This window comes from Drepanopeziza brunnea, assembly GCF_022702325.1.
Source record: "Drepanopeziza brunnea f. sp. 'multigermtubi' strain 214-2 chromosome Unknown ctg1, whole genome shotgun sequence".
Lineage (NCBI taxonomy): Eukaryota > Fungi > Ascomycota > Leotiomycetes > Helotiales > Drepanopezizaceae > Drepanopeziza > Drepanopeziza brunnea.
Window position 1 is genome coordinate 152601 of NW_027094064.1, and position 26448 is coordinate 179048.

At 48.9% G+C, this 26448-nt stretch overlaps 11 protein-coding genes across 11 annotated transcripts; 6 read left to right on the forward strand and 5 right to left on the reverse strand.

Annotated features, from left to right (window-relative positions):
* Positions 1–1131: 1131 nt before the first annotated feature.
* L3040_000026 (uncharacterized protein) lies at positions 1132–1539 on the forward strand (the record flags this gene model as incomplete). Its single annotated transcript, XM_066154986.1, has 3 exons — positions 1132–1225; positions 1283–1290; positions 1354–1539. 3 exons carry the CDS (start codon positions 1132–1134, stop codon positions 1537–1539), a joined length of 288 nt encoding a protein of 95 aa, XP_066013056.1.
* A 162-nt stretch (positions 1540–1701) lies between these two features.
* L3040_000027 (uncharacterized protein) lies at positions 1702–3582 on the reverse strand (the record flags this gene model as incomplete). Its single annotated transcript, XM_066154987.1, has 4 exons — positions 1702–2895; positions 2960–3097; positions 3149–3215; positions 3296–3582. 4 exons carry the CDS (start codon positions 3580–3582, stop codon positions 1702–1704), a joined length of 1686 nt encoding a protein of 561 aa, XP_066013057.1.
* A 2520-nt stretch (positions 3583–6102) lies between these two features.
* Positions 6103–6606, forward strand: L3040_000028 (uncharacterized protein; the record flags this gene model as incomplete). The annotated part of the gene is made up of 3 exons (XM_066154988.1): positions 6103–6331; positions 6381–6435; positions 6516–6606. 3 exons carry the CDS (start codon positions 6103–6105, stop codon positions 6604–6606), a joined length of 375 nt encoding a protein of 124 aa, XP_066013058.1.
* Positions 6607–7606: 1000 nt separating this feature from the next.
* L3040_000029 (uncharacterized protein) lies at positions 7607–8344 on the forward strand (the record flags this gene model as incomplete). Its single annotated transcript, XM_066154989.1, has 3 exons — positions 7607–7926; positions 8192–8260; positions 8314–8344. The coding sequence occupies 3 exons, from the start codon at positions 7607–7609 to the stop codon at positions 8342–8344; spliced, it is 420 nt and encodes a 139-aa protein (XP_066013059.1).
* A 1045-nt stretch (positions 8345–9389) lies between these two features.
* On the forward strand, positions 9390–9822 carry L3040_000030 (uncharacterized protein; the record flags this gene model as incomplete). Its single annotated transcript, XM_066154990.1, has 2 exons — positions 9390–9410; positions 9493–9822. 2 exons carry the CDS (start codon positions 9390–9392, stop codon positions 9820–9822), a joined length of 351 nt encoding a protein of 116 aa, XP_066013060.1.
* Positions 9823–10551: 729 nt separating this feature from the next.
* L3040_000031 (uncharacterized protein) lies at positions 10552–11685 on the reverse strand (the record flags this gene model as incomplete). Its single annotated transcript, XM_007295048.1, has 4 exons — positions 10552–10838; positions 10937–11123; positions 11186–11470; positions 11527–11685. 4 exons carry the CDS (start codon positions 11683–11685, stop codon positions 10552–10554), a joined length of 918 nt encoding a protein of 305 aa, XP_007295110.1.
* Positions 11686–13054: 1369 nt separating this feature from the next.
* L3040_000032 (uncharacterized protein) lies at positions 13055–14661 on the reverse strand (the record flags this gene model as incomplete). Its single annotated transcript, XM_007295049.1, has 2 exons — positions 13055–14470; positions 14527–14661. 2 exons carry the CDS (start codon positions 14659–14661, stop codon positions 13055–13057), a joined length of 1551 nt encoding a protein of 516 aa, XP_007295111.1.
* A 438-nt stretch (positions 14662–15099) lies between these two features.
* L3040_000033 (uncharacterized protein) lies at positions 15100–18792 on the forward strand (the record flags this gene model as incomplete). Its single annotated transcript, XM_066154992.1, has 11 exons — positions 15100–15120; positions 15319–15328; positions 15429–15452; positions 15522–15639; positions 16481–16703; positions 16753–16932; positions 16984–17128; positions 17176–17328; positions 17372–18303; positions 18605–18653; positions 18713–18792. The coding sequence occupies 11 exons, from the start codon at positions 15100–15102 to the stop codon at positions 18790–18792; spliced, it is 1935 nt and encodes a 644-aa protein (XP_066013061.1).
* Positions 18793–20658: 1866 nt separating this feature from the next.
* On the reverse strand, positions 20659–21021 carry L3040_000034 (uncharacterized protein; the record flags this gene model as incomplete). Its single annotated transcript, XM_007295051.2, has 1 exon — positions 20659–21021. The coding sequence occupies one exon, from the start codon at positions 21019–21021 to the stop codon at positions 20659–20661; it is 363 nt and encodes a 120-aa protein (XP_007295113.2).
* Positions 21022–22375: 1354 nt separating this feature from the next.
* L3040_000035 (uncharacterized protein) lies at positions 22376–22982 on the reverse strand (the record flags this gene model as incomplete). The annotated part of the gene is made up of 3 exons (XM_007295052.1): positions 22376–22575; positions 22649–22798; positions 22931–22982. The coding sequence occupies 3 exons, from the start codon at positions 22980–22982 to the stop codon at positions 22376–22378; spliced, it is 402 nt and encodes a 133-aa protein (XP_007295114.1).
* Positions 22983–24813: 1831 nt separating this feature from the next.
* Positions 24814–26448, forward strand: L3040_000036 (uncharacterized protein; the record flags this gene model as incomplete). The annotated part of the gene is made up of 5 exons (XM_007295053.1): positions 24814–25038; positions 25099–25246; positions 25301–25385; positions 25432–25907; positions 25961–26448. 5 exons carry the CDS (start codon positions 24814–24816, stop codon positions 26446–26448), a joined length of 1422 nt encoding a protein of 473 aa, XP_007295115.1.

Genomic DNA, 26448 nt, shown 5'->3' on the forward strand with positions numbered 1-26448 from the left:
AATCGATTGAATTTGCCAAAGATTTGGACTTGTTTCTCTATTGACTTCTTCGATGCGTCGTGACTTTAGATAACCTGACGTACGCAAGTAGATTTGAGTCGAAGTATGTAGAGATGGAATTCTAGACTATTGAAGACTATTGCAAGACTACTGAAGTTCAGAGCTTGGTTGGCGCATAGACTTACAAACTGATTATATGGTCAAGTGGAAGGGTGACTAATTATATATTACTCACAAGGTAGCGAATGAGTTTGTACTGATCTGACTTTATATCTCACGTAGGTAAAGTGCCATGGTCCTGGCTCACATATATTGACAAGCTTTCTTTGATCGACTCTGATATGGGATGCAGCTTCGTGACTGAAGCGAACAGCGAACACTGTTCCTCGCGCTCCATGTCATAAGTACCGGTATATGAAGGCGTCGACAACGATCTGCATCTCGATCATAAGCAGGCAGATTGACTCTTTCATTATCGGGTATACTTGGATTGCACCATGTCTTTATACCATAGCCCGCCAGCCAGAAATGTCATTAATCATATGGGTGCAAGAATTCTTCTGCCAATGTGTGCTCCAGACTGACTGCAAAGATGACTTGATTGACTGACTGCTCTGGCCTGCCACTTCTACTCCGTTAAGCGACATCCGGATTTGGATTGCGGGATCGGATCGCCTGGATCATTCACGTCACATGGCTTATGTAAGCTCAAAAATTTCGATGCTAAACTTAATACCACTTGCAATCTCATCAACATCACAACAACAAAGGACAGATGGCCGAGCTGGTTATGGCGCCAGGTTAAGGTTTCCTTAACAACAATTTCCTGGTCACGAAAGTGGCGTGGGTTCGAGTCCCACTCTGTTCAAGAGTATTCTTTTTGTTCTTTTTTTTTCTTATCTACTCTACTGGGTGGTCTTGATATCTTCAATTTACCCTGGCAGAGACTAATCTTTTTGCATATTCAGACTTCGTTTCTAAACATGTATGCGTTTGCTTTTGCTTCACATCAGTCTCGTTATACTACTCATTGTTCAGAGTCCTCGAGGCACTTCTGACTGACAGGTCATCGTCCCCCGAGTACACATCAGGAACACCTAGACCCGTTTCCCAACCCAGGATTCAGATTCCATGAAGGCCGGGCGGGACTCTGCATGCTGCATGACTGCAATCACCCCAGCCGTCGCTGGGCCGTCAGCCTTACAATTGAAAACATGTATACGAAGTAGGTACCGTATGTATCCATCTATTCTACCGGTCCGCTTGCTGACAGACATAATAGTCGGATCGGTATGCGATGTGCGCGGCGAATGCTCCCATGAAGCAACTTCACTAACGAGCTCTCTTGATCAGAGCTGTGTTTGCGTGAAAAATGGCAAAATTCCCATTGAGGCTCGCCAGATCAATGGTCTCGTAAAAGCTCAGCTGTATCGCGCGAAACTCAGCGTGGCGATATCGATATCCGCAGCCACCGAGAAGCACGCCGTCAGCTCTTTCTCGTGTTCCCGAAGACTCTGGAACGTCAGAGCTTCGCTATGAAGAACTGAGGTAGAGTCGTTGGCACCCTTATAGATTGTGCTTGGGTCAAAGCCGAGTTTTGCGCGATACAGCCAAGATTTGAGGGCACAGCTATTGAGTTCACACCATATATATTAATGTTGATTTACAATCAGCCTCCTCAAACGCCTTCCAAAATGATACCTAGAACAGCCAAGCCGTGAACTTCCCCCACCAGGTAGTTGGTACTGGCTCTTCAGGCGCATAAGTAGAATCGAAGCGGCCCGAGAACAAATCCATCTCCTTCGACCGAACAAAGCTCGTCTTCATCACAATCTTCCACGCTACGAACGGCACGATATAAATGACAATCCCGATGTAGTTCGCAATGAAATCCGACACCGACCAATTTCCAGATAAAAATACGCTGAAGCCGGAAAACAGAACGACGATTGCGGAACCGACTGCACCGAACCAGGCGGCATAAGGTTGGAGACGACCTTTCATTGGCAAATCGTTGCGGTCGATACCTTGAGCCACACAGGCGTGATGATACCGGATATATGCAATGCACAGAGTCATCCATGCCAGCAGACCAGCCAGAGTGCTGAGAGTCAAGAGCCAGGTAAATGCCTGTGTTGCGCCGCCAGAACCCAAACTGAGATATGCGAGAGGACCGAAAGCAAAAGATCCCAAAACAGCGTAATAGGGCACACCCCAGCGATTTGTCCTGCCGAAGAACTGAGGCATCTGATTGTCGACTGCCATCGCGACCAGGATACGGGCACCGATATAGCAGTAACTATTTCCAGCGGACCAGGCTGAGACAAGTATACATGCGTTGATAATATGGGGAAGGACTCCGATACCTGCATTCTTGACAGCTAGGACCCAAGGTGAGGAGTTGGCGTTTCCAGATCCACTGAGCAAGTTCGGGTCGTCGGACGGAATGATTAATCCTATAAGGAGGGAGCCCAGGATGTAGAAGAACATGATCCGATATGTGACTCGCTTGGTAGCTTTAGGAATCGCTTTGTGAGGGTTAAGCGTCTCGGCAGCAGCGACGACTGCTGTCTCAACACCGATAAATGAATAGCTGGCGTTAATCATGGCGCTGAAGAAAGCGAGGAAGTGTCCCGTACTTCCTTTGATGCCGTTGTAGTCGGTAAATGGACCCGGATTTTTCCAGTATCTGAAGCCTATTCGGTCATGATTTGGTCCCCCGCCCAGTGTTATGACCAAGGAGACCACGATCAAGCAAAGGAAACAGAGGATTTTGATGGAGGCAGTGATAACCTCAGTCTCGCCGAAGAAGCGGACATTCATAATGTTGATGGCGAAAATGGCGGCAAGACCGAGAGTTATCACTAGAGCAGGAGTGATGTCGGTCCAATAAGACTATATGTAGGTAGGGTCAGTGAACATGAAGATTGATGAGCTAGGGGAAACGGAGGAGTCGTACCACCACGACTGCCGCGGCCGAGACTTCGGAGGCAGTTCCGATTGTGTAACAATATCCATAAGAAATGGCGAGAGTAAATCCAAGTGCTGGGTCAACGAATCGAGTGGCGAAATGTGGGAATGAGCCGGCAGTCGGAAACTAATATCTGGTCAGGATGTTGTCCGGGACTGATTATCTGGTCAAGCTTACCAGAGTCGCAAGCTCGCCAACGGACTCCATCACACACCACAGAATGGCGCCAACCACCGCAAAAGCCCTGACGTTCTTAGCATATACAGTAAGAGCATCCAAAGTTCCGCATCTATGTAAGAAAATGTCTCTTGAAGAGGATCTTACAGAAGCAACCCGAGGGGACCAGCGTTGCCCAATGCCGCTCCCGTACCAACGAATAAACCTGTTCCGATACCTCCCCCAAACCCAATGAATGTTACATGTCGTGCCTTCAACCTTCGCTGCGTGCGGCCGACTCCACCGACCCCATAGACTGCGTCAAGAGTTCCCGAAGCCGACTGGACGACCTCGCCTTCGCTTCCCAAAGCTCCCTTTTGACTTTCATCGCGCTTGACCTGAGCGTCAGAGGACGAGCGATGAGGTTCGGAGACGGCATCACCTTTCGGCAACATGGCGAAGAGAATACAGAGTTTATTTAAACGCTGAAATATTCGAGCTGGGCACTACTGAGGACCGACCAGCAATACTTACATGTTTACACATGCGCCTCCCCACGCACAGGCAGCTACGAAGTCTTTTTTTTTTTTTCTTGCAAGCACGCAATACCGTATACTAGCAGGAGATCCAGGAAGGATGAGTATGATGGGGGTCCCTTCAAATGAGAATGAAGGACTCCACAAAAGGTCTCGCGATTTCGTAATAGGATTCGGGAAAATGTCGGGCTGGGGATGAACGAAATTCGATATCAAGATGCCTTCCGGCATTGTTGCCAAACATCGTAAATAACAAAGTCCGTTCGCTATAGAAGAATTCATCTTGCCGGAGTCGAAGAGGGTATCGTTGCGCTAGCTGGAAGGATCGAGTTGAGTAATAAGGCCAGCAGTGGGAGCGATTTCTTAAAGAAAACATCCCCATGCCAGCAGTATCTTGACTTGGTCTTAAGCTCGGGGGCTAATGATGTCTACCCCTCTGGACGGACCTGCATACTTCTCTGGTCTGGACGTTTTACAGTGGCGGCCTCTCTCTAGGCCCATGCCTAGAATTAGGGCTCGAGCGCGATGGCAGACTGGTTAGGTAGTAGGTAGTCGTCAGTCAAGCGCCAACGAACGCAAAATCATCGAAAGCTTGGCCTGATACGGTACGTACGGTACTAGCAGCTTCGAATCGAGTGGTAGCACAGGATTAATCCCTGAGATTTGCTTCGGGGAAGCCACTTCTGCCGCCGCGATACGGTCCGCGGAAAGGTTACGGGACGGCCTTTAGCGGCTCCGACTTGACTACCGGTATCATCAAGCTATGAATCAGGCCAAACTCTTTTTCTGGGTCCCACTTACTTCCTTCTGTCTTCCAATTATCTCTCTTATTATAGTAGTAATAAAGAGAAGACTCGAGGTTTAGTTTTCACGCCCCAGTTTAGTAGAGCTGGTAATAGTAATAATGGTAGTATTTATTTGCGTAGCTTGCCGCTCAGAGACCTTTTACTAGGTAGTGCGACGTATTAAGCTAAAGGTTCATATATAAAAAGCTTCAGAAAGCAATTCAAAAGTCATGTAGCGGACCTATTATCAATAGTGATCTTTTTCTTATAGTTAATATACCTAGCATGTCAAAGACGAAGACTTTAAATCGGAGTAAAGATTTAGAAGGCAAAGTAAAGTATATTTTCGCAAGCTTAAAAGCTTGGCGTATTTTAAAGCCGCAAAACTACGTGAATCGAGGCCAGATTGAGGTTAGCTAGGTTATATGTTAAAGATGAACAAAAGAAAAAAAGAACCCCCCCTCCGTCCCCCTAGCCAAGGCTTTTAAATTAATATAAGCTGTCGATATTACGTATTACTATCGGAGCGTCGGTTTTTTTCGTACAAGCACTACGCTAGCTTAAAGATTATTTCGTTCTAAGTAACAAAAGGCTGAATTGAGCGTGAATTCGAAGGAGATATGATCGTGTGTTTAGCTTCGTTCAAAAAGGCGAACGCGTCGGTTTTTCTTTTACATATTGAGGTTCTCAAAAGAAGCAATTTTATAAGCAGATCGAAAGGAGCTTTGCCGAAAGGAAAAGTGTTTTTCCGTAAATAATGATTATCGTATCGCGCTTCGTTCGACAAAGAAGAGGAGGAGAGAAAAAGAAAGTATTGGTCATCAGCTCCAGGTGCCGAGTCCCTTCCCGTGGGCATCCTCCATCTCAATATCAAGGGAATCACCGCTTTTGGGATACAGAAAGTCGACATGGTAATGCAAGGGCCTGAACTTCCTTCGCGTGTCCTAGGGGAAACCAGCTCCTGTTTGGCAAACAGCGTATTCAACATCGTATTTGCCTGCTACAAAGCGATGCTCTCAGTAAGTTCTCCCCCAACGTCGTAACATGATCTCACAGATGTATGGTGCAAATGGTTCACCGAAGGAGGAGGGGATTCCGTAGATTGAGTGAAGCTTATGTAATTCTACCTAGGAGACTGACGATACAGATACCTCGGCGCGCCAGTGCGCCATTGAGGCGAGGTCATGTGAGCCAACACGTGGATGAAGCCTCAGGCTTACGTAGCTGCTCCACTCAACCAGCTTTGGTAGAGCCTGAGGCACATGCTGCTCCGCACCTCAAGATGCAAAGAGAGATACGTTTCTCCACAATTATTTCAAGCTGGCAGGTGCCATGCGAGCGATCAATTTCCCAATAATGCTGAACCCGTCATCCGCCAATCGGATTCTCGAACACCTCCGAACCGAGAATTCTACCTCCAGGCGCTATACTTCTTGCTTACTCAACCTTCAAACACAAGCCATCTGCTTCCATGTTGCCCGGAATATATCATCAAGGCTCTCGCTCAGCTCGAGAAAGTCATGCGGAGGCGGGACAAAGGCATGTGGCCAATTTGCTTTGCAGCAAATGCTCATATTGTGCTATTGTATATAGCAAATGCTCACCCTGGCCGGCCAGCACGTACAAGCAGCTAGAATAGCCGAGGTGGGTAAGCATGCTGAGCATAGGAAGGAACCGTGTCATTACTACTCATGAAGCGCTAGACAATGGGCCATATCCGCAGTTGGCGCATCTATTCCATGCTCTCTACCGTATTGGCAAGGTCGATACTGGTGGGCTGAGCCCATTTGCGCAAGGATTTGGGAGCCGTGATGACGTCTCTGGGCTCGATGATGCAGCCATGAACTTGGTTCGCGAGATCAGGGAGAAGGTTTTAGGCAGTGGTTAGGATACCGTTGGTTGATGTATTTCGAAATAAACTGACGAAAGCAGGTGACATGCTGAACGAGCATAACCGATCGCCTGATTACGATTCCGGACGAGAGGGGTACGTAAATCAAAGCTTGGTCGGCTGGTGGCGAAATTCTTGCTGCCATTCATTGGAGAATGAAGAGGTCCAAATTGAAGCGGAGAAGATTCCTCGCAGAGACTTATTATTTACATGCGCACTGACCTGAGCGTTGGAAATTTGGTCGTCTCTTCAAAGCTGGAAGTATGAGAGAATATAACGGTTATTCAAAGACACATATTGAAGCTGAGGATTGAAGAAATACGTCGCCAAGCAAATTGAAGAAACGAAGCGAGCTCGCTTAAACCAAAACAACCAAAATACGAAAAAATAGCAAAAAATCTTCCAGAAGCCCGCACTTGCGAGGTTCTGGAATACAAACGTGATTGAACCCGTTTTTCGTATATTCAGAATCCCCTTGGTCGCACGAAAGCGAAAACCCAGATATTCGAGATCGGAGCAGGCAGACGATGAACCACTAGACCAGCTAGACGGAGATTCTGAATATGTTTAGGAACAATTTCGGAGGTATTATATACAAATTTTTTTTTTTTTTTGCCTGCCACCCGCCCGACATGAGTAAATAAAATAACAACAATAATCAGCTGTTAGGATCTGTATCTAAGACTGAATACATTCTGTTGTTGAAGGAGAGTCGACCCTCTCTCGGCCCAGCTTTTACTTGCAGGGCAAGGTCTAACAAGCAGGCTCATCTACCGCAATTCTCCACGTTCGGCCATCATTTGGGGGCACATTCCCTTCCATATGACTTAAAGATTGCATCTACTGTAGGTGCGATCGGGGAAGTACTCATCAAGAAGTCATCAGAGCCCTCATCCGGGTCTTCGAACAATTGAGGCCAGACGTGGTGGATGAATGCGTGCCAACTATTATTTTCTTGCAACTCTTGCTTGGGCTTCATCCATAATCTGTCACACGTGCACTCTCCGGCTCGTTCCTGGAGCAGAGGAATTCAAGTTAGAAACAGGAAAAGAACTAAGAGAAGTGACAGGTGAACATGATGGAGACTTTCGCTTTATGAAATGCATTCTTTTGATCTAGACCTTCTACATAATAAAGCTCAAGCTCAAGCTCACGTTCCCGTAGATACCGATACTACTAGCAAGGGATTAGGTCCGATCCCCCGTCGATAATCATTTCTGTCCTCCATCTCCAACAGATCGTAGCAGACGACCGAAAGGCGAAAGCGATGTCAGAAGTTGAGCCACAGGACAGCGGTGTCCATAATCACATCAAAGTCCAGCGTTATGGAAGCAGAAACCAGGGCCTTGTTGCTCTAGTCGAGATTCCTCGGAGCAAGCAAATTATGGCGGAGGAACCCATGCTACGGTTCACGAAGATGTTCCCAAGCTTCATCATCACGGAGCAGGAGACTGCGGAAGCACTCAAATACCATTCGCCAAAGGAACAGAAGCAGTTTGATAGGCTATATGATACTTTCGGGGACGAATCAATGTTGATGGCACGCACTTTGAGGGGAAGACTTCATACCAACATCCTGCTTCGCCGGTCCGCCGGGGATAGCAACTCTAATGGACTCTTCCCTGCGCTTTTTCGCCTCAATCGCTCGTTACCCTATGCAAATAGATAGCTTCCTATTTCGGATCGTCTCCAGATCTTGGTCCCGAGACGTGGTCATTTCCTTCCCCAAAACTATGTTATGTACACGGTAATTACTGACTCCCCCATGACATATGAAGCTTGTCGAATGGCCCTAAAAGTTGTGAGGTTCAGTCCTACTAAATATATACATATTTTCCTTACATGTACATAGAGCGAGGCCCAGCCAGTTCAAGATCCGAACATTCCTCAAAGACCTCGTGTTCCGAAACCCGCTACTCGTGTAAGTAAAATCTAATATCTAATATAATGTTGAGCTAAATGTGGATCCTGTAGACTGTTAAAAGTCCGGTCGCCTGAGTCCTGACCTACGGCCGTTACGTGATTGGGTGCATCCATTTGAGCTTGGGCCATCGAAGACTATTAAAAACTTGACTAATTCCTTATTGATATGAAAAAAGGGGAATCTTGCCGGTTTAATAAGCTAGATTTGCATTCTTGCAATTGAGATCCACCTTTGGCGGTCAAGAACTACGATTATAGACTCTTCTCCTCCCGAATACTTGACGGATAGCTAATTAATAAAAGGAGGAGAAACGCTCGAAAGACTGCTTGCTGCATCGCCTTAAAAGGGGCTCTTGCTATAGATAAAATGCATCGCGCTAAAAGAAACTGTTATTGTAGATTATATAGCTACGAATATTATACCGCAAGGTCCGGAAAATTTACCTCAGAGCTTGCGGAGGACCGAAAGTTTTAGCTTGCGGCCGGGCTAAAGCGTTACATTTTCTTTACATCATTTGCTCATCCTTTCAAAGCGTACTATTTCTGATGGAAAATTGATGTATCGTTTAATGCGGAAGGCAGCCTTGCACCATGACTAGGGCGAAGCGAGGTCTGAGTCAGTCGTTGTCAGACTTGCGAGCGCACTAGGTCTCGGTTCCGAAGACCCCGCAAAATACTCGGTATTTAAATTAGGGATTCGTAGGAGATTGTGGCTCGCCATCGGTGCAAAGGACACTCAACTGTCTCTAGATAGGGGTAGGTATCCCTCCTCTACTGTCTGGTTCAGACTTCACGAGCTTCCCGGCCATCATCAACGACTCAGACTTGTAACCAACATGTGCAACGCTCTCGCCAGCAGAGACATATGGAACAGGTGGAAAGACAAACTTGCTACCGTTTCCCTGTTTGAGAAATAACTCATCAACATCTCTGGAGCAGTTTACACAAGCGGCAGCGACAGGATCACTGGCAAACATCCAGCTTACGCTAAGACGCTCTCTATACCGACTTCAGCACGGCACAGCTCCTGTGCCTCCCTGGGATGATTTCGACGTCGTGAAAGCGACAACGGACATCTTTGAGCAATCAATAAACAAAAGGGCTCGAATCGAGTTCGCCCCTTGGCAATGCTTTACCTGGGTGAAATGGTATGTTCTCGCGGTGTTCCTAGCTGAGCTTGGTGGACCTGGCCAAGGCCCGGAAATCGATCACTCTGACCTCGTCGCGCAGAGAACCTTTGCGAATTACTCCCAGACTATGGCCGACAGCGAGTCTGGAGTGCTTTGGAGGCCCATAGCGAAGCTGCTGCGTCGGGTAGAGAGGCTGAGAGGGACTGTGGTCAGAGGAGTGCCTGGTCAATGCTCATTGGCTACCGAAGCTCCTGAAGTGAACGGATTTGAGTTCACTACATTGGCAGGATCTGACATCAACGCAACCTTGAACGGCACGGCCATTGATCTAGACCTGCCTGACCGGAATTTGGCTAAACGATACCCGGTGACATGGTACCTACCCCATGATGGCTATCGCAAACAGCCAGCCAACGATAATGGACGGTAACTTTGAGGAGGATCTATCATGGGTCAATTGGGTTGCCTTCCACGGAGACATGAACAACTCGTCAGGCATGGAGTAATGGCTTGATTGGCAGAAACATTGAAGATCGTGTGGTTCACTCCTGGATGTTTATCACCAAGCGAGCGAGCCCCTTTCTCGAAGCAAGGCGACATAGATCTCGCTCAGCCAGCCAGCCCAGCCCAGCCCAGCCCAGCCCAGCCTAGCTTTCCGAAAGCCAGTCGTCCTGGCCCCCTAAGCAAACTCCGTCTGCAATTACTACTACCTGCCACGGCACAGCTACAGTAGAGACAGCACTGATCATGGATCACATCACCCTGCGAATCAAGGTTGCGTGTCTCGGGAAGATATCTACCAATTAAGACGCACGACGGCCCGATAAGAAAGTGCCAGGAGCAAACACATACTTCACGGTTGGTTTGGAGATCTCCAGCACGGCTCGCACAATAACGACTGGATGGTCCTGAAAAAAAATAAATTTTTTAGAGTAAACTCTCGAGTGTTGACTAGGATCGTGAATCGATCGATCTGGGACTGGCCACGCCATGTGATAATACCGGTACATATTTTGAGTCAACCAAAATAAAATAAAAAAAAGAGAGAAAATAAGGGGGAATTATGGCCGCGGATCAGGACGCTGAGGAGCGCTACAACCCGCTTCTTTGACATCGAATCCTCGAAATTTCCCCCTAACTCTGATCCCGCGGTGAATTTCTAAGCACCGAGTCCCTTCCCTCCACAGAATGGTAGAATTGGCAACCAGGACGTTTGGAGCACCTTCTTCTCCAGAATCTCTTCCTTGTGCTGCTCCAGCTCATCGACGTCCCAGTTGACGCCAACCATACTGCCTTTCAGGTAGTCGGCTCTGGGCTGCACGAGATACAGAGCCAGCATGCCGGTCAGATCGATGTGGTCCTTGGCGAATGGAGCGAAGGCCTCCGAGACCATGCTTGTCAAGGTGACGCCGGGCATGGTGGTGAAGACGCGAAGATTGGGGTGCTCTGGGCGGTTGTGAGCTTCTTTTTCTCTCTCTTTACAGGTGTACGGGACAGGGATGAAAAGAGACCCGTACACCTGTGAAAAGAGAAGGGCGACGTACCGACTTGGATGTGCTCGTTGAGACGCTGCTCGGCGATCTTGCTGATGTTGTAGGCCGAGCCGCGTGCACTGGTGAAGCCTGCACGACCGGAAGAGACGGTGATGATAGTCGCCGTCGACTCCTTAGGATTAGGCTGAGACTGGATGAAGTACTGGCTCATGAGGTATGGGCCCTTGAGGTTGATTTCCTGAGGCGCGGGTCAGCCAGAACACGCTCTCGCCAGAAGGAAGCGATGTATGTGCGCCTCACGATTCCGGTCCACCACTCATCAGCGGGCGTCTCGGCGATCGCACCGTCTTTCAGATACCCGGCGTTGTTCAGCAGCACGTCCGCAGCTCTGCCAAAAGTCTCCTGGACTCGATCGAAGAGGGACTTGACGTCGGATTCAACGACGATGTCGGTTTTGACGGCGAGCACTTGCGTCGTGGGACTGATGGATTTGAGCTCCTCGGCGACTTCGTTCAGGGCATCGAGACGGCGAGCGGCAATGACTATGCCTTTTGCGCGAGCTCGAGCCCAGACTTTTGCCGCGGCCTAGATGTGTGTAAGTGAAAGGTTCGCGGGCTTGAAAGGATCGGATCCTTGTCTACTTCTCCAATACCACTGCTTGCTCCTGTAATGATGATGATCTTGTCTTTTTGAGAGTTGGCTGGATTGTATGGGGAGATAGCGGGGTATGGATCCCGACGAAGTGTTTTTGTGACGAGGTAGGGAGTGCTCCAACGTTCGGGGTCAACTTGTTGCGCCATTTCTGAGACAGTCAAAGTGTATAAGTTGAAGACCTGGCTTGATAGATTATAGCGGGAATCGACCTCACCATATCGTGACCATTCCGAAAAGTGGGCGAAGAAAAGAGGGCAACCTTGTTTTATACGTAACTTCTTTGCTTAGTATGTCGGCATATCCCATGGGAGATCCATGAACGATCCCAGGGCGGAGGCTTCGCCCGCCACCCGCCGGATGTTAATAGATGCAATCGAAACAACAACAACAACAACAACGACAGCGGTCATCCTTGGGCTATAGCGGATGAAAAGCCAACCCTATCAGTCGGAGGTGTTTCTCCTCTCAGCTCATCCGAATTGAGAGTCTTTGTATTTTTTTATATATACCTATATATATATATTTTTTTCTCGAATTTCCGTGGCCACAAACTACATCAGGTGAGCTTGAAGGCTACTCGAATAAACTTCGGGCTCTTACGTAGCGCTACCTACTAGGTATTCATTTAAGAGATTTCGTAAGAGATGTGGTGGGTGAAGTTTGTTGATGGAGAAAGGGACTTTAGCCGAGAGGAGCTGCGAAGCGGATTACTGGAGAACGTGAGGATGTACCTACCTACCTAGGTACCTACCCGGTACTCCCACAGAGGCACAGCGGCCAAGTTCTTTCAAAGCAGGGCGGGGTGTGGAAGAGGAAGAGGATGACGAGCTCAAACTTGACTTGATGAGGTACAGATCATCCAAACAAGTACGTAGCCAGCTTGGGCACAAGTTCTTGGAAAATCACGTTACTACGTACCTGACTGAGCTAGGTTCAGCCTGGCCCTTGTCGGACCGGGAACAACACTTCACCGCTGTTACCTCTGTACGGTACGTAGTACCGGTAGTACTTTCAGCGTGCATACGTAGTACGTAGTATACCGGTAGGATCATTGCATTTGCGCTTGCATTTCTGTCGTAAAGTATGAACCCTGGTTTAACCTCGAGTGCTGGCCGATGCTACTACCGGTACTACTACTACGTAGTATTTGGTACCTGTATGTGCTATACCCCTAGGTACCGACCGGTATATCCACCTGATCTCGCTATCTTCACCTCTGAAGCGGAGATCCTTTTGGCAGAGAGAATTACACATATCGAAAAGTATGTAGTCAATGAGAGTCCACAGAGTATTGAAAGAATGATTCAGGAAATAGATGATGGTACCCAGGAGGGAAGAAGACGAAGGCAGGATCAGCAGCCAAAAAATTAAGCAAGAACATTCAACCAACCTTTCCCACTTGGGAAACTATATACCTAGAGGTCTTGGCTCAGCAGTTATTGGCAACCCAAGGTGTGAGTGTTATGGTTTGGTATATCTAGACAGCTTTCTACAATTGGCCCTCTCCGGATTGGCTTATTCGTTCCCGTTATCCTCATCATCTTCATCTCCATCTGAGATACTCTCTACAATTAGATTGCCACTCTTGCCCACACGTTCCCCTATCGTGCCCTCGTCTTCAACGCCATACACGACCCTCGGCAGCGTCTGCACCAGCCGAAAGCCAAACTCGTGCTTGTATCCCTCCGGCTCGCTGACTTCATCATCGGCAGTTGAGCCGTCCTGCACAAATTCGTAGCAGTCGACGAAGGCGTATAGCTCCTCGATCGAGTCGCCGGCTCTGAACCTTCGCATCACGCGTGCAGCTTCGGGCATCTTGAGCGCTATCCGCACGATATCCTTAGCGTCTGCGCCGGGCTCGGCTTTAATCTTTGATGATCGCCATTTCCGCCATTGCAGTCTGTTTGCCGCCAATTTTGCTGCGGCTTCTTCCGCTTCTCTCTGCTTCTTCTCTTCTGCCTTAGCAGCCGCCTCCGCTTCACGCCTTAATCTTGCGCGCTCTCTATCTTGGGCAAGACTGCGCTCGTAGGCCGAGTCCTGCTCTTCTCTAAGGGTCCTCTCAAAGTTTTGCGCGGAGCGGGTGGCGCGTACTGTAGCTAGTTGCTCTTCGTGCGTCGAAATCGCATTTCGTAACTTCGCCAGATAGGTCGAGAAGTCCATGGGCCCTACTACTCGTGCAACGACCGACATTGCTGTGCTGCTGACGCTTGGTGTGTGGGCAATGAGGGCTGAGAATGGAAACTTACTGCAATTCAGGGCTGTAGAGACCTGATATGCTTCTGAGTCTCGCACGTCGCCGATCCAGAGTATAATGTTGTTGGCGGGCTCTTTTACGAAGGTCTGGACTTCGGGGGAGAGGAGAGTATCGCGGATGAAAGAGGAGGTGTCGTCGTGCTCGGTGGAAAGAAGGAGGACCAGGAGGAATTTGAGATCCTTCTTGGCCAAGTCTAGAGCTTGCGCATATCCACCTTCATAGAATGGGATGTTGTCACTTCCGTACTCCTCTTCAAACTCTCGCTTGACTCTGGCCGCTGAATCTCTGGGCTTTAGCGATCGTCTTCCTCCTGTGTTTGCCCTGCGTGGAGTTCTGATTGTGGGATTCGGGCGCAGTGCTCGTGGGAGGAATGGAAAGATTAGGGAGAAGAGACTGCCGAATGACGAGGAGAAGACCCTGTACAGGAGGCTGAAAGGTGTGAAGAGGAGAGAGAGGAAAAAGTTTGGACTCGGGGCGACATCGTCTTCTGGTTGTGGCACTATCCGAGGCGCGGCGTCTGGTCGGGACTCTGATCGTAGTGGTCGCGAGGATCCTCGAAGCAAGCTGTGTTGTAGATTCTCATGCCTTGCTGCTCTTGGTGGGGGTAGGTTCTGCGCTGCCCGCGCTTCTTCCACTGGGTCTGGGCCCTCACCGTCAAAGAACTTGGCAATTGCTATCTGAAGTTAAGTCAGCATATAAAGCTGGTGATGGATCTGCAGAATGGGCCGCATACCTGTACATTCCATTGCGACCTTTGGAGAAGAGGTATCGCGGCTGGAACATCTTGATCTGTGACTGCCGTGTATTGCTGTAAGGCCAGTTGTTGCGACTCTGACAGCTCGTCGACATCCGTCTCTGGTGTAGCCATTTTGTTTTGCAGTGTGATGGTAGGTGTAGGTAGTCCTTGCTAAATAAACATTGGGAGAGAAAGAGCGGTTGCCCGACAATAAGGACCAGAGCGAGGAGAGGGAGGAGACCGAGGAGACCGAGGAGAGAGAGGTCACTGGACCGGGCTGCACTGGTTTCGCCGACAGACAGATTACGCAATGACTACCACCGGGATATTTTTATTCCGACAGGCAAGCCACACCAAGCCTAGCCCTACCAGCGGCTGAGCTGAGCTGAGCATCTGAGCTCTACCGGTCCTTCAACCCCACGCGCATCACTCCGACTGCAAGTTACTTTACACTATACGCGTTTCATCATTTTGGAGACTATGGAATTGCTTTTCTTTTTGGCGGCAATCAATTAACCCTTATTCATTGATGGGAACTCCTCCCTCGACCACAAAATTGAATACAAGGCCATGTTTATCAGATTGAAGTCCGTCAGTCACTCCTTTCTAGTCATCCCAAAGCCTTGTTCTCCTCCCCTCCCCTCTCCTCCCCCTCCCCTTCTCTCATCTCCGTCCACTCCATTTGACCGCGTTGAAATACCATACGTCCATAGAACAGGCACAAATGCAGCTGCATATGTCTTTGTTCCCAGCATGCGACTCCGAACCTAGCTGACTTTTGGTTGCCAGTCTTCGAATCGTGTCAATGGGTGGCAGCAGATAGGAAGCTGGAGAATCAACAACCCCCTCTCCAAATAAAATGTCTTCTATCCGGTTCAATCCGCCCGGCAAATCTACAGGATCGCCGCGACCAAAAGGACGAGGTGCGTGTACCGCGATACAACGGGGCAAAGGCAGTGAGTGGTACATAGTGCTGATAGGACGTGGTGTAGAGAACTCGAAGGATACGCTTTGCCGAAATGTCACTATTTACGGGCATTGCAGGTGGGAAGACTCTGGATGTGCCTTCGTTCATGACCCCAATAAAGCTACGAATCCTCAAGCCGAGACGTAGGTACCTTTTTTCTTTTATGCCATGGATTACCTGGAGCATCTGGAGACGATCGACTGGGCGTCACAGTCTGATACTGGACGCGCATTTCGTACAGGACTTTGGCGATGTTGCAGACAAATCTGGAGGTTCTACTTTAGAATTTCGTCCTGAATGGCTTGCGACCTGTTTCACAACACATGGTGGGGTACACCATCTCCATTGGTGGCACTACCAGAGCTCTGCTTCTATGATTCTACGATACGGCTACACATCTCAAGCTGTCTTTTCCGCCTTCTGAATCGTGTCTCCGTCCTGGCCTTCAAATGACCATACGCCCAGCCATGGCTCGAACAAGTCCTGGGGTCCTACGGAGGCATCAGTAGGGCAGTCAATAAGACCAGATTTTTCAAGGCTGGGTCCGTTGCTCGGTCTTTCGGCCAGAGACACGTTACCGGAGGCCCAGGTACAAAAGAACCTCTGAAAAGACCATCTGAGAGTTTCATGAATTGCTATGACGAAGGTCATTCATTCCCAGCATATCAAGCTATTAATTGCGGCTCCCTGTTTTGCCTGCAAACTTGGTATCGGCGGATCACTTTTATGCTACGAGATGCCGCTGTTCGAATCGAAATACCTTGCTGCTGGGCTCCTCAATTCTGTCGCGTTGGTGGTATCTCTGATGCGATGTTAATGGTTCCTTCTCGAAATGCGCTCACCAGTCAAAGGATGTACGACTGCCTCCATCGCTGTTACCATTCAGTTGGTGGGGCTTCGACCATCCAGTCCAGAGATACCATCATGTCCAGGCTTCGCAATAACCGCACTTTTATGATGAGAGTATAAACTGACAATCATCAGGAAAAAGTCACTGAATTTCGACTCCCCGGCGTTCACCCCCTCGACCCTACCGGCCTCCGGCAAGGTCTCTACCATCTCATCACAAGCTGCAGCTGCCGCGCCGTTCACTCCACGCGGAGGGGGCACTACCACACCAAATCAACCCGAGAGCGAGCCAAAAATGTTCAATCCCGCCTTCATTCAAGAGTTCACTCCCCAGCAAAACTATGACTTGGCCCACAGCGTAAGTCGATGGCCCCAAGGCATTTTGTTTTGTGCTGAATAATCCACAGCTTCTTGCAAACGGAGGTACACCAGATGTTCAGCCTCAATTCGATCCTTTCTCTATGCAAGCTATGGCCCAGGCAATTCCTGCGGCTCCGTACAATCCATATCTCGAAGAAAATAATGCTCCAACCAATACAGCGGGCTATTTCCAGACGCAGTCTGCCTTCGCCAGTCCTGCCCAACCTGTAAGTCATAAACAATAATTATGCTTTCATTTTTTGACATCGATGAAATAGCTGCAATATCATCTTTACGCTCCCATCGGCGCACACAGACAGGACCTACTAGCCTATCAGCGACACACTCATGACTTCTTTATGCCGAACGACCTCCGAGAAGACTTGCAGAAGAAATCCGAGGCGGCGCGGCAGGTCATTCCAAGTACGTTCCCTACACTTCGACTGATACATCAGCACTGACGGATATAGATACTGGACTTCCAGCCGTCGAACATTACCACACCCTAGTACCACTAGATACAAGCAATAGTAGAAGTGCTACTGTCTTTGGCCTGCCGAGCTGGGTGTACAAAGCGGTATCGAGCAAGAATGGCGTTACTTATATCTTGAGACGGGTTGAGGGTAGGCCTATCGTTTTCCAGTTTTTGCCTCGCTGACGAAAAAGGATTCCGACTCAGCAATCACCTCGCCTTAACAGTTGCCAAGAATTGGAAGAGGATTGACAACGCCAGCGTCGTATCGGTCATAGATGCCTTCACGACCCGCGCCTTTGGAGACAGTTCCCTGATCTTCGTCTACAACTACTACCCGATGTCTAAAACATTAATCGAAGCCCATTTCACCAATACTAATCGATACGGAAATCGTATCGCCACCACCTTAGTCGCCGAACAAGTTCTATGGGGCTACGTCGTACAGATTGCCAACGCAATAAAGTCAATCCACGCTGCCAATCTTGCAGTGCGGTGTATGGTCCCAAGCAAGGTCCTCGTCACCGACAAGAATCGGATCCGCCTGAGCGCATGTTCTATCCTGGATGTCATTCAGTACGAGAACGGACGACCAATCCAAGATCTTCAGCAAGAGGACTTTATATTGTTTGGCAGGCTGATCTTAGCGATTGCCACAAATAGCTCCAACCTCGTCTCCAGCAACACCCCCCTGAAAGGAGCTATGGAAAGCCTGAAACGAAACTACAGCCCCGAGTTTCGCGATACAGTCGAATGGCTCCTCACTCCCGCCGTAGCGCCTGGTACCAAAGACCTAAACGAGTTTATCCGCGGCATCTCTGGCCAAATTCTGGCATCCTACGACAACGCGCTCCACTCAGAAGATACCACTCTCAGCACCCTGAGTCAGGAACTCGAGAACGGCCGCTTGTTTCGCCTTGTTGCCAAGCTAGGCACGATCAACGAACGCCCCGAGTACGAAGGTGACGTAAAGTGGAGCGAGGTCGGGGAACGATATATCCTCAAGCTGTTTAGAGACTACGTTTTCCACCAGGTCAATCAGGAGGGCAAGCCGGTGGTCGACCTGGGGCACATGCTCGAGTGCTTGAATAAACTTGATGCGGGGAGTGCGGAGAAGATCAAGCTCGTTAGTAGAGATGATCAGGATTGTATGATTGTGGGGTATAAGGAATTGAAGAAGCAAGTAGACGCTGCATTTGGGGAGTTGTTGAAACCAAGTGGGAAGCGATACTAGGACGGAAGAGTGGAAGGAAGGTTGATCATTATGACTTTCAGATAATGGGGCACGTGGAAGTGCGGACGAGTCACGAGATATTACGGCGGGGGTGGTGGGTGGAGAAATAGGAAGGAGCGCAAAGCGATGAATTGTCGGTAGGGCTTTAGATGCACGCAATGAACAAAAACATTCACAAATTCCCTTGAGCCAGGCTCATGTGGACGGCAGGAGTGTGCGAGCTTGGAATTCTTGGAGCATTTGTAGGTCCGCCGAAATTGCAAGCAGTGTGAAGATCAATGCTTAATAACGCGCCTCGCAGGCTATCGTGCAGATATGGCGCGGAAACTCAAGGACATGACGCTCGAGCTTGTTGTCAGCTTGTTGTCCGACGATACGTAGTCGAGTCGATTCAGGTGCTGAGGCTTGCTCGTCTCGCCTCCTCCCCCTTTCTCTTACTTTTACCTTCGTCCTTTTCTTCACGACTATATCTTTTCCCGCTAAGTTGGCCTTACAGTTGTCGCACCGCCCGGATTGCAGATTGGAAGTAAAGAGGGAGGAAGGGGACGAAGTGGACGGTCCTTTTTTTTTTTTTGTCTGTTTCAAGACTCGAGTCAGAGCGTGTTGGTCATTACAGGTTCGTAAATCGTTCGATATCGATCAGAGGGTAGCCGGTATTCCGCTATGCTCGCGGCTGGATCTGGATGAGCATGCCGCCGGTCATGCTGCTTTTGATTGTGTTGGTGTCTCGAGGATGGGCTTGGGGGATTGTGCATCACGGCTGGAGGGTACATCTGTATAGTGGCTTGTGTGTTATATACCAAAGTAAGGTAGGAGGAACCTGGTCAGTCGCCAATCCCTTGCCCGTATATATTCCATGAACGACTATAAGTAAGTCGCCGGTCGGGTATGCCGTATCATTGACCCAGAAAAGACGAGCATATTTTCCCTTGCTTCTGCACTTAATCACTCACTCAACGCTCACACTTCCGTGGATTTTCCTCTATCAAAAGACTCCTTTCAATCGTCAAATCGTCCAGTTAAAACCAGCTGCAAACTCCATCTGGCATACAGAAATCCCGCTCGTCACCGAAACAACGCAAACTGCACCGTTCCGTGACCCTCGGCACCCTCGGCTTTCATCTCCAGCCCTCTCCCTCCACCTTCACCTTCCCCAGCACCCTCCTCCTTGTTACCTCCCACCATCTCGTCGTCTCTCTCCCCCGCTACGTCCTCGCTCCTCTGGTCAGCGCGCCTCGTCATCTCCTGCAGACACGCCGGACACAGCCCGGCTCTGCGTTTCGGGTGGGCGGTATCGAGTACGGTAGGAGTGCAGGATTCTGGCGGGCTTCTGGCCGGGTCGCTGTTGTATCTGGATTGGGGGTCGGAGAGGAAGAAGCTGCATAGGTGGACTGCGTTCGGAGAGGTGATGGGGAAGGGATAGATGTGTGTGCATGCGTAGCCTGGGTGGGCGGCGCGGGTTAGTTCGCGTTAGGTCGCGTTTGGTGGTTGGGGGAGGTGACGAGGCTTGGATAGGGAAGGTGGTGGTGTGGAGGGAATGGGTGCTTACGCATGCTGCGACGTGTGCACATCTTCCCCCTTCTTTTTTGCTTGTGTGGATGATGGTTGAAAGACGTGAGAGATAGGTGATTAGTGAGTGAGTAAGTGAGTGAGTTGGTGTTTGAGCATGCGTGGTCTGATATTTGAGATGAGAGGCGCTAACAATTTTTAGGAAACTAGCCACGGAAAGTTGAAATAGTAGAGTAGCTTGGAAAGTGGATATCTATCAGGGTTTGATCGTTCTGAGTGATGAGAGACGTCATGGCCTGGAATTGAAGTGAGCTGGCTGCAGTTGCCAAATGGCGAACTTCGCTTAAAGTTCGCAGAACGTGAAGTCAACACAACGCTCAGCTATTATCTATCGTACATGCGTAGAGAATGCGAGGGATTGAGGCGATGGCCATAAGTATCCCTCGGTCACAATCTCCTCATGGTTATCCAGCATAAATACGCAATTTCTACATACTAAACTTCAACGCCGTGGCGCATCCACATGTACGGAACCACATGCATTCTTTTGAGCAGAACTACAGCCTAAAGAAAAAAGCGCGAGAAGTACGAGAGTGACTAGAGACAGATCTCTCACTCCTCACACACGTGATACCTATTGCCCATCAGTCTCCAAGCAACTCAGAGAGAGAGGAGGAGAGAACCCTTTCCACCCATCTCCACTCCTCCCCTGCCAACTCACCCCCCAGCAAGCAGCCCTCAGCGAAAGAAAAGTGGCTTCTTATTCTTCTCCTTCTCTTTACACCTCTCCGCCTCCCTCTTCCCCTCCTCCTCCTTCCTCTTCCTCTCTTCCTCATCCCGCCTGCGCTGCTCCTTGTCGTCCTTGCCGTAGAAGCCGTACCCGAGCGGGCCCGGCCCGGAATCTTCCTCATCTTCGTCTTCCTTGAGCATCCGAGCGAGCTCTGCCTGCCTCTCTTGTCGACATGTCGGGCAGTAGGCTCTGATTTTCTGGTGCGGGTCGGCCGTGACGACGGCGGAGCAGGGTGGGCGATGCATGGTGGGCGGACCGTCTTTGACGTGGTGTAGGCATGCTTCGTAGTAGACTTGCGTCTGGGTACACATGGCAATGGATGCGAAGGGGGGCGATGTTTTTGATGACGATGTGCTTCGTTCGTTAGCGGGGAATGAATGAGAAGTAAAAAGATAGGATAAATTGCGAGATTCCTTATACCGTTGGGGAAATGAAGATGTGATTCTTTCAGATGGTCAGAAGGCTACCTATAAGCCTCTGAATAGGCCTCTTCGCGGTTGATTAACAACAAGAAGCTATGAATAATAGACGAGCTCAGACTCGGAGTCCCGAGCAGTCCAGATACCAAAGCCAAAAAACCTCGCTATACTCACAAAGATCGTCGCCCCTCCGATCAGGAAACCATGCGTCCTATATACCAAGAGCCCATCACCATCTCTCCTGCCTCCCAAGACTCGAAGAATGCCCAACCATCGTCCCCTACCACTCCCCCCCCCCCAAAACAACAAAAGACCTATCACCGGAAATTAGCAGGCTTTTGCATCTTCTTCTCAAGTTCGCTAGGCACCTCTTCTTTCTTCTCCGCTTCCTTCTCCTTCTTCGCCTCCTTCTCATCCGCTCTCTTCACCCGCTCCCGCCCTTCTTCTCTCTCCTCTCCCTCCTCTCCCGTTCTTTACTCTTCTTGCTCTTCCGATCTTCTGCGGCACAGTCGCCACAATTTCTATTATCGACGATCCTCGGATGCTTGAGGATATAGCCCGAGGCGCATATCCTCTGTGGGTACCGGGCTCCTGCTACGGCGCATCCGTTGAAGGCCCCAGGATCTGGATCTACACGGATATGCCGGTAGGAGTACCTGATGGGTTGTTTGAGGGAGCCGCAGGAGACTATAGGGGGCATGTCTGCGGTTTGAGAAGCGCTTGGAGTCGATGTTGGGGTTGAGAAACGAGAACACGAGTTTGGAGTCTAGGAGGGCTTGAGGAGCTGCAGTTCTGAATTGGGAGGATATGAGTGAAGAGTAGACTCAGCTGTAGGATGAGCAGTTTTTGTGGTTCTCGATATCTATAAGTCGTAATGTAATCTGGGAGTTGGGTACTCTGAATGTGAGCCATTGAGAGATGTCGAGACTATCGCTGAGTCCCACTATCCATGAAGAGATGGAAAAGAAGATCGAACGAAGAGCGGAGATGCTGCAAATGTGTCATTCAGACTCGATTCTTCTGTGTGAGTGAATTTCGCCATTCTTTTTGTGAGTGACTTTCCATATGCGCTTGCATATGGAGAAATATTCGAAACGAGACTTCGCATCGTCCCTCGTCCTCGCCAGCATCCACCATGACTCCTCTCCCAGGCGTCAAATCGTTGTACCAAAGCAGTCAAATCTCTCATGGTACATTTCCTCCCGGCCCTAAGCCTTTCCTCGCCGCCAGCATCTCAATGACAGCATCATTCCTCAGCCTGCACGAAGGGATTCGCAATCTCCTCGCTCCCATCCACCGGGCTAACAAGCACGAGTAGAGTTCCTCTCGCCACAACCAGACCTAGCGACCGACTCGATGTGTTCCCCTCATCGTCGCGAAGCACTTCGTCGACGTCGTCGAGGACTAGGTTCATCAGGGCGTCGTAGCCTTTTAGTGTGCCGGTTACTGCCCAACATATCAGCCCTTTACCCAAACATACATAGAATGAAAAGAAGGATGGGAAGTGAGGGAGGGATACCTTCGCGCCCACCAGTAAATTTCACGGTAATCTTCTTATCCATGTATTTCCCCAAGTCAAGAATATTTTCCTTCTTCGGCCTCTCGCCTGAGCCACCTGCATGTCCACCTCTACCACCACCGCCGCCGCCACGCCCACCTCTGTGATCGCCTGCCATGTAGCTGTTAGCCGTTGTCCTGATCTCTCAGCTGTATATAGCTGCATCCGAGTCGGCTTTCGACTGCATTGTCCACTGAAGCTCGAGCCGCATTGGAGATGGGATGAAGAAGAGAAGGCACACACCTCTACCACCACCGCCACCGCGTCCACCGCGTTGATAACCTCGTTCGGACATGCTCACATTTGCTTCTGCTGTGAACTCGCCGTGTTGTTGTGGTCGAAGCTGTCTTAGGCGGGGTGAGGCTCAAAATCTGGTGGTGGAGCTTCAGTTGCAGGGAGGCTGAGGCTAGACTGGAAATGGTCCATCCAACGTTTGATCACGTGGTATAAGTGACTCGTACAGGAAATCAACGTTATATCGAAGCTAAAATCCAAGTGCTTGCAATTTTTCTATACATTCAATGAGTGCATAATGCAGCTGAAAAGTTAGCTTGATAACGATCTGATATGCAACCAGTGATACAACTACGGACAGGGGTAATTTGTGATTCTAACCAGATCACACTCATACTGTAATGGATCCATTCACTCGAGTCTGACTAATCTTTCCTCAAAAGTCCCCGAGGGCGGTCGGAGCTTTTAATAGTAGGACTTGGCGTTGCAACTTTTGGGGCCCTTCCCTAAAGTGGGCGAAATAATTATGTCCTGCGAAAGAATTGTGTCCCACACTGAATTAATATTTCTTAATCAAACATTTACTTTCAGCTTAATTAAGATCTAATAATATAATAATATATATATATTAGGTTATATGATTGATTTTTAATTAAAATATATATTTGATTTCTTTGCTATTTTACAAGCGACGCAGGATACAATTCTTTCGCAAGATACAATTCGAAACAAAGTATTAAGATACAATTATGGCGAGGAAGCCTTGATTAAATAGAAATCCGTAAAGCTTAAAAAGCTTAGCTAGATATATATAAAAAGAAGTTGATTTAAGAAATTGTTAAAAGAAGCGTACAAGTAATAAGGTCGAAGAATTTCCGTTCATACTCTATCCGAGCGAAAAAACCCTTATTCGAGACCGCGAAAAGCAGCTTATAAAAAAAGAAATAAAAGCTGATGATTATTTATTTTCTTTTCGAAACGCAATTGCAATCGAAAAAGCTGCGTTAAACACGTTTAGAAAAAGAGCTTGCTGAGTTCGCGAAAGCTTGTATCCGATCGACCTTTAAGTCTTTGCAGATAAAAAACGCTTTCGGAATAAATAAAATCTATTAGCTCATATCTGTATTAACGATAAAGACGAAGATTATCAGGAATTAATATTATTTTATCGTCACTTTAATAAAAATGATGCTTAAAGAATGAAAAGAGCTTGAATAAAAGATTAAAAAAGTATACGGGATTCGCTGCGACCTTAATCTATAGCTTTTCTTGACATCATTCGAAAGACACGCGATATAATAATTTTTTTTCAACTTGATTAAGATTTAATAATATATATATATATTAAGTTATCTAGTTGGTTTTTTGATTAAAATATATATTTTTCTCCGTTATTTTATAAACAACGCGGAATACAATTATTTTGCGGGATAAGGAAGGGCCTCAAAAGTTGAGACGTCAAGTCTCACTATTATTCATCAGAACCGTCGTCTCAGCGGACGGGCCTCTGAATATCCATAGTTCCTTGGCCGTCTGACGCTGTGATTCGGTGGTTCGGGCGGGCGCAGATTCAGAAACGGCCGGTCGGCGATTGCTCCTCTTTCCTGTTCGGGACGAGCCTTAGTTTACCCCTGCCGACAAGGCTGGGCAGCCAAAGCTTGCTTTTCGTCGCGTCTCCTTTACTTATTAATATTTCATCTTCAATTTCAAACTCCAACCTTCAACCTTGAGCCTTCACTCTTGTTTTCTTCTGAATTTTTCACCCCTCCTCCACCTTCACTTTACTCTTCTTCGCGTCTTGTTTCTATCAATCACCTTCCTTCACAACCATACCTTGGATTTTGTCCCCGATACAGATTCATAGTTAATCAATCGTATCTGCAAGATCAAATATGTCGGACGACTCCCCAGTACCTGCGGGAGGAGCACCAGCTGCGGGTGGTGGAGAAGGCCGTGGTGGTGGTGGACACACATCAGACCAAACCGACGCTGGGCAAGAGAAGAAGATCAACGTCAAGATTGAGAGACCTTTGTCTGGATTCGATGTGCTTGCCCAGAGTACCGCCGCCAATACACCACGAGTGTCTGAAGATATCTTAGATCTTGATCACTATTTTGTGAGTCGGCCACAAATCAATTGTACTATACGATCCACTGCTAACTGACATGACCACTAGTTCGGCCCTCGAAATCTCGACAGTCATTCCAAGCTCCCGTATTTCATGCGCATGCATGGAAGTGTTCTTCCTCGCATGCTCTTGCCATTAGTAGGAATAGGCGCTTGGGCAACTTTGATAACTTGCATCTCACAATGGATCTTCGACCGTAGGAATATAGCGTATCCCAGCTTTCTCAACGAAATAATGCTAACTGTCCTAGTTGGCGTCAACACTGTTCTTCTCACAGTTCTCGGTTTCGTTGTTGGTCTGTCCCTCTCATTCCGAAGCTCAACAGCCTACGAACGGTACCTCTCAAACTCCCAAACCAATAGACTCAACTAACACGACCAGATACACAGAAGGCCGCAAATCCTGGTGCACCCTCATGATCCAGTCCCGCAACCTGGCACGCTATATCTGGATCCACGTTGAAGAGCGCGAGGGCGCACAAGGTATTGACGACCTCCTGCAAAAAGTCACAGCCATGAACCTCATTCTCTCTCACGCTGTCTCCCTCAAGCACCGTCTCCGCTTCGAGCCCTACGCGCACTACCCTGATATAGCCGGCCTAGTCTCACATCTGGATACGTATGCAAAGGCAGCATACAAGGAGGAGCATCTCCAAAAGCAGAAACTCAGTATGTGGAAGAGTCTAGGTATGCATCTTGGGTTACCGTTTGCAATGAGCAATCCGCGAAAGGAGATGAAGAGATCTGATAAGCCGCTCGGAAACTTGCCGATGGAAATTATGGGGTACCTGAGTGCTTATTTCGAAACGGTGTCCAACAACGGGCAATTGAAATCTGCCGCGATGGTGGGACAAGTTAGTATGGCCCTCCTTTCGACCGTCTCTTGCAATAATCATGCTGATAAAAATTAGTGACTGCGCTTGCTGGGATGACCGATACGGCCGGTAACGCTGAGCGAGTCCTTACGACACCTCTCCCAATTGGTTACAACATCCTCATCTCGCAGGTTGTTCTCCTTTACGTCTATCTCCTTCCCTTCCAACTCTACACTGCCCTCAAATGGGTCACGATCCCTGGCACCATTGCCGCCGCTTACATTATTCTCGGTATCGCGACGATTGGCGACGAGCTTGAGAACCCCTTTGGCAACGACGTCAACGACTTACCTCTCGATGCGTACTGCGCCGAGTTAAACCGGGAGCTGGATACGATGATGAGCACCCCAGCTCCAGGGTTCGCGCAGCATGTTGAGAGTAATGGACACTTGAACCTGCCGCTCTGGCCGTTGAGCAACAAGGGATATAAGGATTGGAGGGGCAAGACGAGGGAGGAGATTATGGATGCGTTGAAGAGCAAAGTTGTGGCTTCCAAGAGCGGACATGCGGACATGCTGCCATAA